The sequence below is a fragment of the Nicotiana attenuata genome, unplaced genomic scaffold (genome assembly GCF_001879085.1).
Source record: "Nicotiana attenuata strain UT unplaced genomic scaffold, NIATTr2, whole genome shotgun sequence".
Classification (NCBI taxonomy): domain Eukaryota; kingdom Viridiplantae; phylum Streptophyta; class Magnoliopsida; order Solanales; family Solanaceae; genus Nicotiana; species Nicotiana attenuata.
The window spans coordinates 38,832-58,557 of record NW_017671505.1 but is presented as its reverse complement, the minus strand read 5'-3'; the positions used below and the strand labels follow the sequence as shown (position 1 = coordinate 58,557).

At 37.4% G+C, this 19,726-nt stretch overlaps 1 protein-coding gene, 1 long non-coding RNA gene and 1 other non-coding gene across 3 annotated transcripts; 2 read left to right on the top strand and 1 right to left on the bottom strand.

Moving 5' to 3' along the window:
• Positions 1 to 1,608: 1,608 nt before the first annotated feature.
• Positions 1,609 to 2,534, bottom strand: LOC109208678. Its single transcript, XR_002065232.1, has 2 exons — positions 2,417 to 2,534; positions 1,609 to 1,838 (listed from the first exon to the last, which is right to left on the bottom strand). It is a non-coding gene; the product is annotated as an uncharacterized LOC109208678 (long non-coding RNA).
• Positions 2,535 to 4,710: 2,176 nt separating this feature from the next.
• TRNAW-CCA lies at positions 4,711 to 4,782 on the top strand. The gene has a single exon. It is a non-coding gene; the product is annotated as a tRNA-Trp (tRNA).
• Positions 4,783 to 6,444: 1,662 nt separating this feature from the next.
• LOC109208675 (glucan endo-1,3-beta-glucosidase 8-like) lies at positions 6,445 to 9,132 on the top strand. Its single transcript, XM_019371814.1, has 2 exons — positions 6,445 to 7,084; positions 7,852 to 9,132. Exons 1-2 carry the CDS (start codon positions 6,762 to 6,764, stop codon positions 8,918 to 8,920), a joined length of 1,392 nt encoding a protein of 463 aa, XP_019227359.1. The 5' UTR covers positions 6,445 to 6,761; the 3' UTR covers positions 8,921 to 9,132.
• Positions 9,133 to 19,726: the final 10,594 nt, after the last annotated feature.

Genomic DNA, 19,726 nt, shown 5'->3' with positions numbered 1-19,726 from the left:
TGGTGTAGCTGCCAAAACAGGCAGTTTCTGCCAAAAATATACCAAGAAAAGCAACCAACTTTGGTCTCTATTTGGTCGCTTTTCACTTTAAAAATATAATTTTCTGGGCAATAGCGACCAACCTTGGTCGCTATTTACCCAGATTTCCAAAAGAAGCGACCACACTTGATCGCTATTCCATTAAAAACATACAATTTCTGGAAATATAGCGACCAAAGTTGGTCGCTTCTCTTTAAAAAATAAATTAAATTCTTGAATTTAGCGACCAACTTTGGTCTCTATTGTTCAGATTTTAAAATATAAAATATTTGTATTAGAGACCAAAGTTGGTCGCTTTTTTAATGATTAATAATAAATAAAAAAATATATATATTATATTTAGAGACCACCTTTGGTCGCCAAATTTATATTATTAAATTAATAAAGCGACCAAAGTTGGTCGCTATAGTCAAAATCCTGAATATTTGGTCCATTTAGCCTAGAGACCAAAGTTGGTCGCTAATTAGCGACCAACTTTGGTCCCAAATAAAAGGGACCATCAATATAGCTACCAGGTCCGTTTGGTCGCTTTTTGGTCGCTTTTTAGCCTAAAAGCGACCAACTATGGTCGCTTTTTGCGGTCGCTTTTAGGCGGATTTCTAGTAGTGTCATAAAGTTGTTAGACACTTTGTTAGAATGCATTGTGCATTGTAATACATGGAAGAAAGTGTTTGCTTAAAAGCATGACCGCCATGATTCATGTAATAATATATTCTAGTTAAAGTGATTGTTGCATAACTTTTAGTTGAGTGATAAGTCTTTGGCCATATAATATGTTTATCTCTCATAAAGGATTATCTGATTTTAATATATGGGCCAAGTGGGAGAATGTTAGAAATTTACCGTCAGACTTCTAGTGTGGCCCACATAGTAATAAGTTATTTACCTTGTCTCCCAAAGGAAATAATATATGAGATAATATTCTGTAGTTATGCATATATGGTAATTTCTTTGATGGAAAGAAACTACCATATACTAGGAGTCTCTAGGGCAGTTATAATTTAAAGAAATATTTGCCTAAGAGTCCCTGGCTACCTATAAATACGCCTGTGACTCCATCAGTCTGGCATCCTACGATAGGCACATGCTAGATAAGGCTCTAGGTTTTCTGTCAAGGTTCTTCCAAGTCGATTCCCTATATCACTTGAACAACCATGGCTGAAGGTACGTTCCTATTAATATTTCACTGCATTGACTCTGTGTATTTACGTGATTTTCTACAGTAACTACTTTTTTAAATGCCTGATCTCTATGTAATATAGACTAGGAATAGCGTGCTTTGTTTGATCACCTTGCTGTATTATGCGCGGGGTCCGGGGAATGGTCGGACCACAAGGGTCTATTGTATGCGATTTTACCCTATATTTCTGCATGAGGCTGTTTTCACAGCTTGAACCCATTACCTCCTAGTCACATGGTAACAACTTACCAGTTACCCTAAGGTTCCCCTTCTGAAACACACAAACTGCATTATCATCGCAATTGTATTTTCACCAATCATATTTGATAAAAATCGAAGCACAAGTAAGAAAGGATAAGGATGAGCAAGAACAAACACGCACGAAGAAATTAAAAAAGCAATTAACCAATTACATCTGGTACTTTAAATGTACAACACTTAAACTTTGAAATTCCCAATTAGGCTTATATTATTTCAGTTCAACCAGTCGTTGGAGGAGGTCGTTTGCGTGGAGGTTCTGGCATTTTTGCTCTTACAACTACGTGCGCCAATCCCTCGTCTTGAGCATTAGCTGCTTCATCTTTCTCCACTAGCCCTTGATCTTTAGCATTTTCTAATCCTGACAAAAATGAAAATATAGGCATACCCGAATCAACAACAATAATATATCTAGTATGATCTCATAAGTAGGATCCGAGTAGGGTGGGACGTACGCAGATCTGATCTTATGTGAGATAGAGAGGTTGTTTTCAATAGACCCTCAGCATATACATACCCAAATCATTTTGCGAAAAATGAAAAAAGAGAAAAAGATCTTAATAATGAAAGCAACATGACGACTAATTAAGGGTTATAGTCTAGTGGTATCGGTGGAAGTATTTCGTACTATAGGTAAGGACAATTTCTACTGCCCTCATTCCCTAATTCCCCTATGTAATATGACAACAACAACAACAAACACAGTGAATTTTCATAAGTGGGGTTTGGAGGGGACAATAGTATATACGCAGACCTTAGCCCTACCCTGTGAGGGCAGAGAGACTGTTTCCGATAGCTAGACCCTCTGCTAAAAGAGAAAATGAAAAGAATAAGTGACAACAAGCCCTATGTAATATGAAAAACTTTTAAAAAGAAAAAAGGCACAAACAAAATTGGTGAAACATTATGTAGATAAGACAGTTTTCAACTCTTAATTACCTTTAGCAGGTTCTTCACTTGGAGTGATGGATTTAGACAGATCTTGAATCTCATTTCTCTTATCTTCAGCCATCTTTCTAATTTTTCTAGGTATTTTTTCCACAAGGCTCGAGTTGCGTGTATAGAAGATTAATCATTGAAGGTTCATTAATTAATTGCTTTGATATAAAAAGAGTTGACAACCAGAGGTGGAGCTAGCCTATTAGGTGCGAGTTTGACCGAACCCAGTTACTTTTGTTTAAACACTATATTTTATATTAAAAAATTCATCAAAATTTACATAAATATTTAACTGTGAACCTAATAACTATGACGAATTGTGAGTTCTGAGGCATATTAGGAACCCATAAACCTTAAAGTTGACAACCTGATTTCCTAAAGCATTATTTTAATCTTGCGATTGACGTGCTATATTATATAAGGTTCATATTAATGATTACATATGTCTTTTCAATTTGCCAGTTGGACTATACAAAGGGAGTAGTTTTATGGTGTGCCTCACACAACTGACATTAGTTGTGTGGGGTTTCTTTTTGTCTCACGAATTTATGGACCCCAATCTTATATTTTTGGGTCCAAATCTGGGTCCACAAAACTGTGAGACAAAAAAGGTGCCTCATACAACTAATATAAATTGTATGAGACACAAAATAAAATTTTTCATACAAAGGGACATGCCCTTCTCTCTTTAAAAAATCTTTCAAATAATAATTGAAGTGCTCTTTTAACTGTGTGCTTGAAACTAAATAAGAATGGTGCATTCATCTTATATTCTAGTCCGTGCTTTCAAGTTCATATAAGGTTGCTGCTGCTGCGGTTTTTGTTCATCAGCAAATAAAACTAAAGATAGTACTCCCACCGTCTAAATTTTTGGGACGATGTTTAACTGGTCATGAAGTTCAATTCAGAGAAGAAAAAAAGAAATTGATATTTATGGTCTAAAAAAGCAAAAGATATGGGGTATAAATCATTTCATTAAGGGTCAGTTTGAAAACTGACCTTGTAATTGGAATTGGTGTAATTATTAGGGTAATAATTACACACCCTAGTAATTACACAGTATAGTAATTGCGATGACATGTTTGTTTGTCATAACGTAATTACAGAGTAATTACAAGCATACTGTTTGATTGTCACAAGTGTAATTACAAGTTTGATTAACTTTTAAATGAAGTAATTATCAAAACTCAAAAATTAATATAATAAATATATGCCTATAAATGATTTTTATAAGTATAAATAATACTTATTAGATTTAGTATTTAAGATGCATATTTTTTTTCGAATATGCATTAATTAGTAATCATTATATATTTATAACTAATATTGTAAAAATAATTGATATATATTTTTGAAATTAATAATACTTAGTTTAATTAATTATAGAAGCTAAAAATGTAAGAACATCATGGAATGCATGTTTGATCAAATAAATTAGTATTTATAAATATAATATCATAACATTATTCAAATGTTTGACAAAACTAATCTATCAATACTAACTAAAAAATGAACTACATGCAATGTGAAATAACAAGCCAATACTACTAAAACAAGTAAACTGGAACCATAAATATAACACAATTTCAAAATCTAAAAAACAAAAAGATAGTTTAACATATGTCAAATTCCAACATAATAAAAATAAGTTCTAATACAACTTAAGATTATGAAACACAATAAGTTTATAACCTCATTCAACAACGAAATTCTACTTTAATGACATCACTCATTGTATGTCAAATTTGTTAATGACTCATTATTTCTAATATTAGAAGGTGTAGATTAAAAAATTAGAATAATAACGCAGTTACGCTAAATGAAGAAAATAAAACAAATAATAAATAAAATATACGAGAAATTACATGAAATTACAAGAAGTAAAGGTAGAGAAATAAAAGATAAATAATGTACAAAGAAAAATATATTTTTTTAAAAAAGAAGAAAAAGAAATTAAAATAATGAAAAAAAGTTATAAAGAAAATAAAATAAAAAGGAAAGAAATAAAAAAGCAACCTGTAATTGCACAGTGTAATTACCACCAATTCTCATATCCCCCTGAGAATTGGAGAGTATAATTACACTTCTCCAATACACCCAATTATATCTAAATCTAATTCCTATGTGGCTTTCCGGCCCAAAGAAAAAAGTAAGATGTTTAGAGCTAATTTATTTCTAAATATAAAAATGTAAGTATAGGCTAAAGGAAAAGTGTGCCCAGAAAAGGGGAAAAAAATGCAGTATATATATTAGAAGAGATAAATAAATAATCTTTCGGTCAGTTAACATTACCCGGATCCGTGGCGCAATGGTAGCGCGTCTGACTCCAGATCAGAAGGTTGCGTGTTCGATTCACGTCGGGTTCAAACCTCCCGATCCATCCGGTTCCTTTTTTTTTTATTTTATTTTATTTATTTATTTTTTTTTTTATATTTCGTTTTCACTCCCCAATACCCATTATACGATACAAGGAAAGCTGCCGCCCAATTGGTTCAAGCTAATTTTGGTCATCTAAACCAGTGTTTTAAAAGGCTGAGGCGTTTTACACATGCCACAGTGATAACTTTGAGGTATGGGGTGAAGCTCTATGGGTATTTAATTTTTAATATTCAAAAAATAATATAATTATCAAAAATATTTTAAATAGATAAATTGCATAAAAATTGAAGAAAACTATAAATAAGTGAAAAATATATATAGATGTGCTCTGTCAACACAAAAAAATAGTCAAAACAATCATTATAGAATTGTTCTTGCTACTTACAAGAACAAGTGACTTACGTTGAAAAGAATAAAGTTTTCTACATAGAGGAACTAAAAGGATGACTAATCTGCAATTTAAACTTTGAACTTGTTGCTATGGAGGAGAATGGAGTTTTTTTTTTTTTGCAAAAAAATTGACTGTTCGTTGCTTTTGGGAGATAGTAGCAGGCTAGCGGACAAGATAAAGAATTGGAGAAGACTATAAATTAAGGCTTCTAGTTATAAAAAAAAGGTCTTGACGTGTAAATTTAATGTTTCAGTTCCTTTTTAAAACTTTTGAGTAATTATAAGCTTACTTTTATGAATTTGGGTATTATATTAAGGACTTATTCAACAATTTTGTTTTAATTAAAGCTTCTTGGGCTTACGCCTCACTACAAAAACACACCTCACCGCCTGGGTTTGTCTCGAATTGCTAGGCGTATGCCTCTTGAGACTTTCGCCCCCCACCATCGTTTCGGGGCTATTTTTGTGCGCCTCGCCCAGGGCTCGCCTAAAAAATGCCATTTAAAATACTGATCTATATCATAGGACACTCTGCTGAATTGATTCTGATATATATATATATATATATAAGAAATTAAATAGTATTAAATTATATTTTTTATGAAATAAATTAAGAAGAAAAGGACTCTACTCCTTTCTTCATGAAGGCCATTATATTCATTAATTAATCTAAGTGTGTCATCAAAAATTTCTCAAAATTCCTCACTAAGAGAATCGAACTGATCACCAAAAACCTTCTTTCAAACACAAGCCAAAGCAGGAAATTATCCACTGCTTTAACATATCTTGCTTTGTTAAAAACTGATGGACATAAAGACAAAGCTGATCTGAACACAGAAAATAAAAAGTTTATATCTTATCAATGAAAATACTAAATTAGTGGTGACAAAGAAATCCATTTAGATAGGTTGATAAATTCGCGGTAGATTGTAAATAGTAAACCGTTCATATTTAGAATAGTAGTTTCCTTTAATAACCTATATATATACACTGTAAAAAGAATTTGTAGTACTATTTACCAAAATTAGTAGTATTAAATTATAACCACAAATATGTAACAGAATTAGTATGTCTATCCATACAAATACATATATATATATATATATATATATATATATATATATATCTGATAATAAACAAAATGATAAGTAAAACAAGTAGTGAAGCTGAATAATCGGAAATAGATGGCCACCTTTGACATTAGCCTTTTTTCTTTTTGGTTTTCCTTTCCTTTAAATTATTGAGGGAAACAAGTTTTGTTTCTTCATCTTTTACAATTCTCTATTCTTTGGTAACATTGCTCTCCACCTTTCCCCCACCCCCAACCCTCTCTATCTCCATCTATATATAAATATATATACCCATGTAGAATTAAGCAACCCTATTTCTGGGATCTTCAAATATTATTTGAAGACCCCATAAAATTTCAATTTGTGTCAATAAAGGTATCACCTTCTATTATACTGCGCAAATAAGGTAAAAATAACTCCTCGAAAAAAGAAAAACCTTAGTGCAACGGTAAAGAAGTCCGAAAAATTGTTGTGAAGCTAAATACTTTCAAGGAAAAAAGGGCAAGATGAGGTTTATTATAGGCATATATTTCATAATTTTGTGCATGGCAATTCGAGTAAACAGCTTTGTGGGCATAACATGGGGCAGAATGCAGTCACAACAATTAGTTCCATCAATGGTTGTTGACTTACTTTTACAAAATCAAATTCCAGCGTTGAGATTAAGAACTTCAGGCTCTGATATTAGTGAAATATTTTCTGGTACTAATATTAGCCTCGCTATTACCTTGGTAAATAATTACATGTGGCAGGCAAATAGGACAGACCTCGCGTATTCTTGGGTAAATGGCCGAGTCAAGAATCCAATCAACAAAGGTGTAAATATACAGTACGTATTCAATCATTTTTATTTAAGGAACTATTATTATTGCAATCTCACGTGTTATTTCATTTGTTCGTATTATATTGTCGTTGTTACTGTTTATTACTCTCTCCGTTCCAATTTATGTGAACCTGTTTGACTGAGCACGAAGTTTAAGAAAAATGAAGACTTTTGGTATTTGTGGTCCTAAATAAGTCAAAAAGGGGCCCAAAGTATTTGTGTGGTTATAAAAGCTTCTCATTAAGGGTAGAATTGTAAGTTTAAGCTAAATTATTACCAAATTTAGAAAGGGTTCATTCTTTTTGGAAAGGACTAAAAAGAAAATAGGTTCACATAAATTGGAACAGAGGGAGTACTTTATTTTTACTGTTTCTTGAGTCAGAGACGGAGCTAGGATTTGAACCTTATGGCTTCGGGATTATAATTTTTTCAGTTAGCGAGTTCTAAATTAATAATTTATACGTATCCATTGGGTTTCTTAATACAATACAAATATAGGGTTTGCATAAAAGCTACTGGGTTCTGCCGAACCCGCAATCAACACCGTGGCTCCACCTCTGCCTTGAACCGAGGGTCTATCGAAAATAGCATCTCTACCTTCACAAGGAAGGGTAGGTCTGCGTAGACGCTACTGCTCCCAGACCCCACATGTGAGATAACACTGAATTTTTTATTGTTGTTGTCGTCGTTGTTGTTGTTGCTGCATTATTGCAATCGCTTTACTTAGACTTTACGATTTCATTTCCTTAATATATGTTCTTACATTTTTTCAGATATTTAACCGTTGGGACTGAACCATTTTCGAATACGTTTATGAAAGCAGCAAGGACCGATCAAGTTGTGAACGTAATAAAATTAATACGACAAGCTCTTGACGATATGGGATTAGGGTATGTCAAAACTACAACCTCCCATGGCATGGATGTTTTAAAGCTTACAAAAGTTCCATCAGAAGCCGATTTTCGCGATGACATAAAACAACTAATGCTTGAATCGTTAGAGTTCTATAATCAAACTGGAGCACCCTTTGATTTGACTATGTTTCCAATCCATTACATTAAAGAAGTATTGGATTACTCTATGGAATTCGCCTTCTTTGATAATAAGAGCGGATTCAAGATTCAAGATGGTAAGTTTAAGTACACAAATGTCGTGGAACTAATGATAGATTCCGTTGCATGGGCAATAAGAAAAGCAGGATACCCTAATATGAAAATTATGATAGGTCAAATTGGTTGGCCAACAGACGGATATCCACATGCAAATATTGAAAATGCAGAGAGATTTTATAAAGGTTTCTTGAAATTTATTGCTTCAAATAAAGGAACACCTCTTAAACCAGGTCCTATAGATGTATTTCTCCATAGTTTATCAGATGAAAATGAGTTTCGTACTATATTTGGTGCATTTCAAAGACATTGGGGAATTTACCAAGCAGATGGGAATCCAAAATACAAGATTGATTTTACATTACAAGAACGTGATATATATCCAACTCAGGCTAAGGGGATTGTGAAAATGCCAAATAGGTGGTGTGTGTTTAATGGAAATAGAGAAGACATGGATTTGGTAAATAAGAATTATAATATTGCATGCAATATAGCAGATTGTACGTCCCTGGAAAAAGGAGGTTCGTGTGATGGACTAAGTGATGATTCTAAAATTTCTTATGCTTTTAATGTATTCTTCCAAAAGCATAAGCAGCAGGTAGAATCGTGTAATTTTGATGGTTTAGGTGAAATTATAGCAGAAAATCCATCAACGGGTAACTGCGAGTTTCCTGTAGAGATATTGTCATTCCAAGATCAAGCAGCTAAAGATGGTATGATTTTAAGAATTTGACAAATACGGAATACTTTGTGCACTGGGCTGTCCTACCATTATTTTAGCGGTGAAACCGTGAAAGATCTAACATGATGGAATTGGTTGTGACAGAATTTAAATAGAAATGGAGACAAATAGCAAAGGCATTGTATGTCATGTAACGAGTGTGAAGAACATGGTTGTTGATCAAAATATATTCCAATTAATTAAAGGATATTACTTTCTATCAATGTTTTAAAAGGCGGAGGCATGAGGCGGGGCGTTTTATCTCTGACGAGGCGAGGCGTAAGCCCTGAGACATGGGGCGTAAGTCCCATGGATCTTTAAATTTTACTAATTTAAGAATTTTAAAATAGTATAAAATAAAAAATAATTATAAAAATTACATTAAAATCATAAAATTATAACAAATAATCTATTTAAAATATTTATAATTTTATAATTCAACTATGAATAATACGAAAAGTATGACATATCGTAATATGCAAATTAGCTGCAACGTCGTTACAACTCAAATATCAAAAGTAATGTATTTGATACGACATCTTATATGTATCTCTTAAGGAGTAATAAATCTTGAAAGAATTTCAATATTATAATTTGATATTTTTCTTAAAATACTCCTTTATTTAGTATGCTTTCTATTTGAAAGAGAATGTATATAAAAATATAATTCACAATTTAAATATGATTCTCCAGCATCATTTATTTTTAAGNTGTCCAGAAATCCCTGGGCATCCTCGCCCTGAGCACCACTGAAAAATGGAGGCTGGAGCCTACTGAACCTCTCAAGACGACGCTGCTCGTCGTCTGGCATGACTGGAACTACAAAGTCCCGAACTGGTGCAACCGGCTGAGCTAGAGCTGCTCCCGGTGTCTGTAAACCCTGCATAACCTGCTCCGGTGTGCGAGCAGCGGGGGTCTGACTGGCTCCCCCGGCCTGAGAAGTAGCCGCTGTAGCAGTGGCTGAAACTACCTGGGCTAGGCTAGTACAAACTGATAGTATCTGAGCCAAGGTCTCCTGGAGACCCGGAATCACAACGGGCACTGCCGGTGCCTGTACAGGTGCTACTGGAATGTCTGCAGCTGGGGCCTGATCCTGAGCCGGGGCAACTGGTGGAGCAATGGGTGCTGCCCTCGCGGCCCTGCCCCTACCGCGACCACGACCGCGCCCGCGGCCTCTAGTACCCTCAGTAGGTGGTACCGGTGGGCGTCCGTCTCGTCCTGTAGCGCGGGTCCTCGCCATCTGCGAGAGGATATAACATAGAAGTTTAGTTCCCGGATCAACAAAATCGCACGACAAGAATTTCAAGAATGTGAAGTTTTCCTAAGGGTTCTGTAGCCTCTCGAGGATAAGTATAGACGTCTCCGTACCGATCCGCGAGACTCTACTAAACCTGCTCATGACTCGTGAGACCTAGTACCCTAGGCTCTGATACCAACTTGTCACGACCCAATTCCCACCCGGTCGTGATGGCGCCTCTCGTGAAGACAAGACCAGCCAACAGAACAATCAACACTGCTTTTAACAATTTCTTAGCATAAACAGGTTTAAACCATAGATACTGATTAATCACAAGTGCGGAAATAAACGTAACATAACGGGGAAAAACCATCCCAAACTCAGCCCGATGATCGGGGTGTCACAAGTCACGAGCTACTACAGAGTTGATGAAAATACTACAAGTATGGAAACATAGTCTGAAGATGAATAAAATATGCAGAAGATAAGGGAGAAACGGGGTTGTGGACGTCGACAGCTACCTCGTCTCTCCTAGTCCGCCTGGTCTGGAAGGAAATCAGCGCTCAGGTATGAACTCAGCTGTGCCTGTCTCTGCACACATGGTGCGAAGAAGTAATGTGAGTACTCCGACCCAGTGAGTAATAAAAATAAATAACGACTGAGAACATAAAATCCCACAAGGGCACAAATAATGCTATCTCAAGCAGCAACATCAGATAAACAGTAGAAACCAGTGAAATATAGTAAGAAAATCTTTTTGAAAACAGTTAAAAATCAATCATACTCAACCNTATAAAATAAAAAATAATTATAAAATTTATATTAAAATCATAAAATTATAACAAATAATCTATTTAAAATATTTATAATTTATAATTTAACTATGAATAATACGAAAAGTATGACATATCGTAATATGCAAATTAGCTGCAACGTCGTTACAACTCAAATATCAAAAGTAATGTATTTGATACGACATCTTATATGTATCTCTTAAGGAGTAATAAATCTTGAAAGAATTTCAATATTATAATTTGATATTTTTCTTAAAATACTCCTTTATTTAGTATGCTTTCTATTTGAAAGAGAATGTATATAAAAATATAATTCACAATTTAAATATGATTCTCCAGCATCATTTATTTTTAAGTTTCAACAAGTTAATAAAGTGACACATAATTCACCATACAATACCATGATAACTAATTATTTGTAAATAGTTGCTAGCTAATACTGAGCTATTAAATTAATAAGTATTGTATCTCGTAAACGTGAAAAATTAATATTTAGAAAATAATTATAAAAAACTATGGACTATTATATAGTAAATACATAACAGAAGTTAATAAATAAATAAATTTTTAAATAAAAGATTTATTTAAATTAACTATCATAGCAGTCTTAGTGGATAACGTGCAATAATCTTTTCTTTAATTATGACATAAAATATTCTCAACTTAGTAATTTATGATTAAGAAAAAAGTAATTTTGAATAGTCAACGATTTATTAAGAAAAATTAAGGATTTACAAGGTTAATTACATACAATTGCATAAAGTTCTATTAGGCGAGCCTAGTACGCTGGGCGTTGGGCGTGTCCGGGGCGTAAGCCTCGATGGCCGAGGCGTAAGTCTCATAGAACTAAGCCCCACACATAAGCCCAGGGGCGTTTTACGAGTGCTCCACCCCGGGACGAGTCCCAATTCTGCCTTTTAAAACAGAGCTTTCTATATTGCTTTTTGCCTTCACTTTAGTGCCTTTTTATATCTACTCCAGTAAATCATATTGCACCCCAACTTCTTGAAGGAAGCATGTGCTTAATCTTAGGTCATTTTTTTTGGAAAGGAAAAGAGGGAGGGAAAAGATAACGCATTTTCAAATCATAAAATAAAAACTAAAAATAATACTAATGATGATTGTGAGAATAAATAAAATATATAAGACAAGGGGATAGGAAGAATCATAACAAAGAAAATCTTTATATGAATTCTTCTCTAAGCACCTTTTTTTTTTTGTTGCTAAATATACTATGCAACTTCCTGATAGGAATGATGAATATAACACAAGACCAAATGAAAATAACAAGAGAAAGAACAATAAAAACGGGACAAAGAGAATTCAAAAGAGAGTAAACTAATTAAGGCCCTAATTGTGGTAATATAATTGACAAATATTAACTAGACATTAAATCACCATAATTACCTAACCTATAGAATAAAAGTTATAGAAATTAAAACAAGGAGGAAATCAAGATCAGTTCACCATACAAGAGTCCTCTTCTTGAGGCTGCATCTTTTCTTCTCGAAATCTAAAAAAAGCAACAGAATATATGAACATGAACACCTCATACTTACTCTATTTTGAACAAAAAAGAAAAAACATGGTCACGACTCAATGGTAGATAAATCTTCAAGAAAAGAAGAAATGAAGGAAAACAACTATACTGACGAATCATTGTTGCTTAATTTCTTCGTGTTTGAAGCAACACGAACTGATCTGTATTAATGAAGGCAGATGTGGAGCCAAGATCTAAAGTTTATGGGGTCCTATAGCGACCTCAAGTAAATATATAATACTAACAAATTTCACGGTCAAATATTTATAGATATTTAACGATTTTATAAATATATTTACAGTTGGTCATAGGATACACGTGAATGAACCCATAGCTGCACTATAGCTCTGCCCTTGCAAAAGGAAAGAATAACGTTGATGATTGATTAAACAAAAATCTGGGATCGTGTTGAATTTCTGTTTTATGGCTCTAAAATGCCAAAAAACGAGGAACAATTATGGCGGAAAAAACGACTATTGTTCATTAGGTCATTTTTTATCGTCCCGCAAAATTTTAGGCAATTCGGAGCCGGTCACCCGATTTCATGCAGATGGCGTGGACTACAACACACGAAATTTTGAAATCATCATGAATTCCTGTTTTATGGCCCTAAAACGTCAAAAACGAGGAATGGTAATGCTGAAGCGATGACTATTGTTCTTTAGGTCATTTTTATGGGTCTACAAAATTTTAGGCAATTCGGAGCCGGTCACCCGAATTCATGCAGACACTACTAGAAATTTGCTAAATACCGACCAGAAAAATCGATCAACTTTGGTCGGTTATAGCCAATTACCGACCAAAAAGCGGCCATATACGCTTGGACGGTATTTTGATGGTCGGAATGGATTACCGACCAATGTTGGTTGGTAGATTAAAACGACCATCTGATAATTTAAATGATTTACCGACCAACTTTGGTCGGAAACATATTTTATTAATTTAATTTTACCGACCAAAGTTGGTCGGTGTATTTAATTCATGTTTTTTTTATTAATTATTAAAATTAATAAAAACCGACCAACTTAGGTCGGTAACTGAAAATATATTTTTTAAATAATTAAAATTAAATATTACCAACCAACTTTGGTGTAACATCAACAGTGCAGGCAACATACCGACCAAAGTTGGTCGGCAATGTTGAATTCTAGGAATTCATTATTCATTAACCGACCAAAGTTGGTCGGTACTCCCTTCGGTCCACAATAAGTGACCAATTTGCTTTTTTATTTTGGTCCAAAATAAACGTCCATTTATATAATCAAGAAAGAATTCAATTTGTTTTCACAATTATACCCTTATGTACATATACCTAAAAAGTTTTCTTACTCCTCAAATAAAAATAATTAATTAAGGGTAGTTTTGTCATACTAGGTATTTTTGTATAGAATTTAGTATTTTCTTAATGTGCGTGCCAAAAGCAAATTGGTCACTTATTGTGGACCGGGGGAGTAATATGCAATTAATTTTTTTTTATTAAAGACCGACCAACTTTGGCCGGTTTTTCTGGGTTTAATTTTGGCACAAAATGCCTATTTTGGTAGCTACACCACCTGCCAGCATACCAATACCCCCAACAACACCACAACGACGACAACAACAACAAAAACAACCAAACATTCAATAAATATTTTAAAACTAATAAATTAAAGTCCAATTGAACATAACAATCCAAAACCAAGTTAAAACTAATTACAACAAGTTCAAAACTGGTTCTAATTGTCTAGTTCAAGTATATAGAAGTCAAGGGATATTTTGTACAACATCATTATCACCGTCTGATGAACTTTCATCTACAAGACGGTGTAGAGAACGGTCTTGTGGAGGACGGGAAGAACGATCACGGGGAGGACGGGAGTATCGATCACGAGCAGGACGGGAGGAACGATCACGTGGAGCTCGTCCCTCCGGTGATGACACGAGACCAGGGCAACAGAAAAGCTCTAGTAGATAGGAGAGTTCTGATCTGAGCTTGCATGCCAAGGAATTGAGCATCTCAAACCCTTTCTCTTCCCTTGGCCGCTTCTAGCTCGGATGTGAGCTTTGTCACTGTCTCCTACATAGCGGAGAGGCTCTCCTCATGAAGTTGCTCGCTGTCACGACCCAATTCCTACCCGATCGTGATGGCGCCTCTCGTGAAGACAAGACCAGCCAACAGAACAATCAACACTGCTTTTAACAATTTCTTAGCATAAACAGGTTTAAACCATAGATACTGATTAATCACAAGTGCGGAAATAAATGTAACATAACGGGGAAAAACCATCCAAACTCAGCCCGATGATCGGGGTGTCACAAGTCACGAGCTACTACAGAGTTATAAAAATACTACAAGTCTGGAAACATAGTCTGAAGATGAATAAAATATGCAGAAGATAAGGGAGAAACGGGGCCGTGGACGTCAACAGCTACCTCGTCTCTCCTAGTCCGCCTGGTTTGGAAGGAAATCAGCGCTCAGGTACGAACTCAGCTGTGCCTGTCTCTGCACACATGGTGCAGGAAGTAATGTGAGTACTCCGACCCAGTGAGTAATAAAAATAAATAACGACTGAGAATATAAAATCCCACAAGGGCACAAATAATGCTATCTCAAGCAGCAACATCAGATAAACAGTAGAAACCAGTGAAATATAGTAAGAAAAATCTTTTTGAAAACAGTTAAAAATCAATCATACTCAACCAGTAAGTCAGCCATTGTTACCTGACCGGTCATCCATTGTTACCTGACCAAACGCGTAAAACAGTGTCATTGTTACCACTGTTCAGTATTTAATCACTCTAGATGGGTACCCGCGCTCACTGTGGCTGTGCAGACTCCGGATGGGCTCCTACAGCCCAAGCGCTATCAACAAGGCCTAAAAGCCTGAACAATATCAATACGAGGCCTGAAAGCCTGCTCACAATGCACTCGAGGCCTGAAAGCCTGCTCACAATGCACTCGAGGCCTGAAAGCCTCCTCACCTCACTCATTATGCCCTCACATAAGGCCCTTGGCCTCAATCAGTCCAAAAATAGTCAAAGCCCCTCGGGCATCAGTAAACAATAATGCCCAGCTCAACAATACTTCAAATATCAGTTAAAACTCCAAGTTTGAGTAAAAATATAGCTGAGTTCATGAAACAGTGTAAATCACATGGACTGAGTTCAAATAGTATTTCAAATAGTGAGGGAAAACAGTGATAACAGCTCACAAAGAGTTCAAACAGTCGGCAACAAGCCCAAGTATAGCAATGAGCCCAAAACATAGTGAAAACAACAAGTCATAGCTGACACGCAGTAAAATATTATCCGGGCTGGACCAAGTCACAGCCCCCAATAGTAAATGACCCCGCGCTCGTCATTGAACGCGTGTCTCATCTCAACACAGCACCAAGTTGTGCAAATCCGGGGTCTCAAGCCCTCAGAACATCATTTAAAATCATTACTCACCTCTAGCCGGCCAAAAGTCTAGCTCGCTATGCCTTTTCCCCTCGAATCGACCTCCTCGCGCGTCAAATCTGATCAAAACCACAAGGAATACATCACAATAGGCTAATGGATCATAACCCAATCGAAAAGACTCGAAAAATACATCACAACCGCTTCTGCGTCCATTTCCCCGCTTATGCGGTTTCTCACTTAACTTACCACTTCCGCCTTTGCGACATATTCTCCGCTTCTGCGGATTACCTAAGCCGCTTCTCTAATCATCAATTACTGACATTGGTAAGCGACCCAAAGCGATTTGATTATAATTCAATTCGTGACGATCATAAGTAGAAAGTTCATATTCTTCGGTCATTGATAAACAATTTGTTGGACTAATACTCAACGCAATTACCACAAAATATACAGANTGATGAGGGAGAGGAGAGGGAGTTGTGGTGTTATTTTGGCCGGGTTTGGGATAAGTAGTGATTTGACCGGAATTTTCGAATTAATATTCGAGAAGATGGATTGTGATTCGAGGGGGATGGTTATGGGGTTGGAAAGAGGAGGGGAAGATGAGTTTGTGGTGAAATTTTGGGGCCGGTGGGGTGACGGCGGGGACGTGGTGGTGCTACGCCGGCGATATCAGGGGTTTGTGAGAGATGGTGAGGCAGGGGGTTCTGGGGGGGGGGGGGTGGCTATGTTCGGACATTTATATATTAAACGACGTGGGCTTCAGGACCGTCCGATCAAGAAACCTCGACGGTCCTGATTGAATGAGCCCAAACGACGTCGTTTTAATGATCTGGGGACTGGACCGGGTGAGATTGGACTGGGTTTGGACGGGTTTCAGATGTGCAAAGGTTTGGGCTTGGGGTGTATTTGGCCCAAATTCGGGTCTTTTATTAAGGAACCATTTTTCTTTTCTTTTTCTTTTCAAATTAAAACAAAAAATCTAAATTAACTCTAAAAACTAAATTAACCTACCCAACTATATTAAGCTCTAATTAATAACCAACACAAATTAATTAAAAACCAATTTAAGTGGCAACTGAACAAAATTCAAAGCTAGAATTATATAAATCATTTTTTGTGATTTTTTTGTATTTTTGTAAAACCTAATTACTAATTAATCTAAAACATATAGAATTAAATCCTAAATGCAAATGCAATGCGTATTTTTGTATTTTTTATGAATTCACGTTAAATTAAAAAAACACAGTAAAATGCAAATAAACATGAAAATTATGCAATTAATTCCTACAAATTAAACAATTAAAAGAAAAATCCCAAATCTAAGAAATCTGTAGGAGTAATTCGTGCTAGGCAAAAATCACATGCTCACAAGCATGGCACGGAGATAACCAGTCCATGCCCAGAATAACGTCGAAATCAACCATGCTCAACAGCAACAGATCAACTCGGGTCTCCAGACCCCCAATAGTCACCAGACAAGACCGATACACATGGTCTACAATAATAGTATCACCCACTGGGGTAGATACGTGAATAGGTAAAGCAAGACACCCGTGGGTCGTACCCAGATGATGGGAAAAATATGAAGACACATAAGAGTAGGTAGAAACGGGATCAAATAAGACAGAGGCATCCCTGTGGCAGACTGAGATAATACCTGTGATAACAGCATCTGATGCAATAACGTCTCTCCTGTCTGGGAGAGCATAGAATCGTGCCTGGCCACCGCCCGATCGGCCTCCCCCCTGGGGCGACCCCTAGCTGCCTGACTCTCACCCCTAGCTGGCGGGGCGGGTGCTGAAGAAGATGGGCCAGAAGACGAGGGCTGACCCCTCTGCTGAGACTGACTACCACGGCGCCGAGGACATTGCCTCCACATATGCCCAACCTCCCCCCACTCATAACAGCTCCCGCGTGCTGGGGAATGGGACTGAAGGGAACCCCGCGCATCAGAGTGACTGGCTAACGCACTCGGTCTGGAGGAACCCTGAACAGATGGAGCTCGTGATGAACCCTAAGCTGGAAGAGCGCCGAGGGATTGCTGACTCTGCTGATACCCCTGATGACCTCGGCCAGAAGATGACCCACGATACTCAGAGCGAGCTGACTGAGGAGGCCCAAATGAACGACCTCTGCTCTGCTGGAACTGACCCCTAGACGGAGCACCACTAAAGCTACCAAAACCTCGAGGCCTCTTGGCCTCCCTCTCCTCTCTGTCCTGACGGCGAGCCATCTCAATATCACGAGCAATATCAACTGCATCCTCAAAGGAAATACCCAGAACTCTTTCTTGAGTCATCAGAGCACGAAGGTGATAGTTAAGTCCATCTACAAACCTCTTGATCCTCTCTCTGTCGGTCGGAACTATCCACGAGGCATGACGGGCCAACTCAGAAAATCTCGCCTCATACTGGGTGACAGTCAAGTCCCCCTGTCGAAGCCACTCGAACTGCCTACACAGCTCCTCTCTCTGAGACTGTGGTACCCACTTCTCCAAAAAGATAGTGGAGAACTCCTGCCATGACAAAGGCGCTGCACCTGCCGGCCTACGCCGCTCATACGACTCCCACCATATGAAGGCAGCCCCAGTGAACTGAAATGCGGTGAATGCTACCCCGCTGGTCTTTTTTTTTTCCACCAAAATCCCTGATGTCCGAAGCATACGCTGACACTTGTCCAGAAATCCCTGGGCATCCTTGCCCTGAGCACCACTGAAAAATAGAGGCTGGAGCCTACTGAACCTCTCAAGACGACGCTGCTCGTTGTCTGGCATGACTGGAACTACAAAGTCCTGAACTGGTGCAACCGGCTGAGCTAGAGCTGCTCCCGGTGTCTGTAAACCCTACATAACCTGCTCCGGTGTGCGAGCAGCGGGGGTCTGATGACCTCCCTCGGTCTGTGAGGTAGCTGCTTCAGTAGTGGCTGAAACTACCTGGGCTAGGCCAGTGCAAACTGTAGTATCTGAGCCAAGGTCTCCTGGAGACCCGGAATCACAATGGGCACTGTCGGTGCCTGTACAGGTGCTGCTGGAATGTCTGCAGCTGGGGCCTGATCCTGAGCCGGGACAATTGGTGGGGCAGTGGGTGCTGCCCTCGCGGCCCTGCCCCTACCGCGTCCGTCTCGTCCTGTAGTGCGGGTCCTCGCCATCTGCGAGAGGATAGAACACAGAAGTTTAGTTCCCGGATCAACAAAATCGCACGACAAGAATTTCAAGAATGTGAAGTTTTCCTAAGGGTTCTGCAGCCTCTCGAGGATAAGTACAGACGTCTCCGTACCGATCCGCGAGACTCTACTAAACCTATTCATGACTCGTGAGACCTAGTAACCTAGGCTCTGATACCAACTTGTCACAACCCAATAACCACCCGGTCGTGATGGCGCCTCTCGTGAAGACAAGGCCAGCCAACAGAACAATCAACACTGCCTTTAACAATTTCTTAGCATAAACAGGTTTAAACCATTGATACTGATTAATCATAAGTGTGGAAATAAACGTAACATGACGGTGAAAAACCATCCCAACTCAGCCCGATGATCGGGGTCTCACAAGTCACGAGCTACTACAGAGTTGATGAAAATACTACAAGTCTGGAAACATAGTCTGAAGATGAATAAAGTATGCAGAAGATAAGGAAGAAACGGGGCTGTGGACGTCGACAGCTACCTCGCCTCTCCTAGTCCGCCTGGTCTGGAAGGAAATCAGCGCTCAGGTATGAACTCAGCTGTGCCTGTCTCTGCACACATGGTGCAGGAAGTAATGTGAGTACTCCGACCCAGTGAGTAATAAAAATAAATAACGACTGAGAACATAAAATCCGACAAGGGCACAAATAATGCTATCTCAAGCAGCAACATCAGATAAA

Coding starts and splice junctions, on each gene's coding strand:
- LOC109208675 (XM_019371814.1), top strand. CDS start 6,762: ATGAGGTTTATTATAGGCATATATTTCATAATTTTGTGCATGGCAATT. Junction 7,085..7,851: donor AACAAAGGTGTAAATATACA/GTACGTATTCAA, acceptor ACATTTTTTCAG/ATATTTAACCGTTGGGACTG.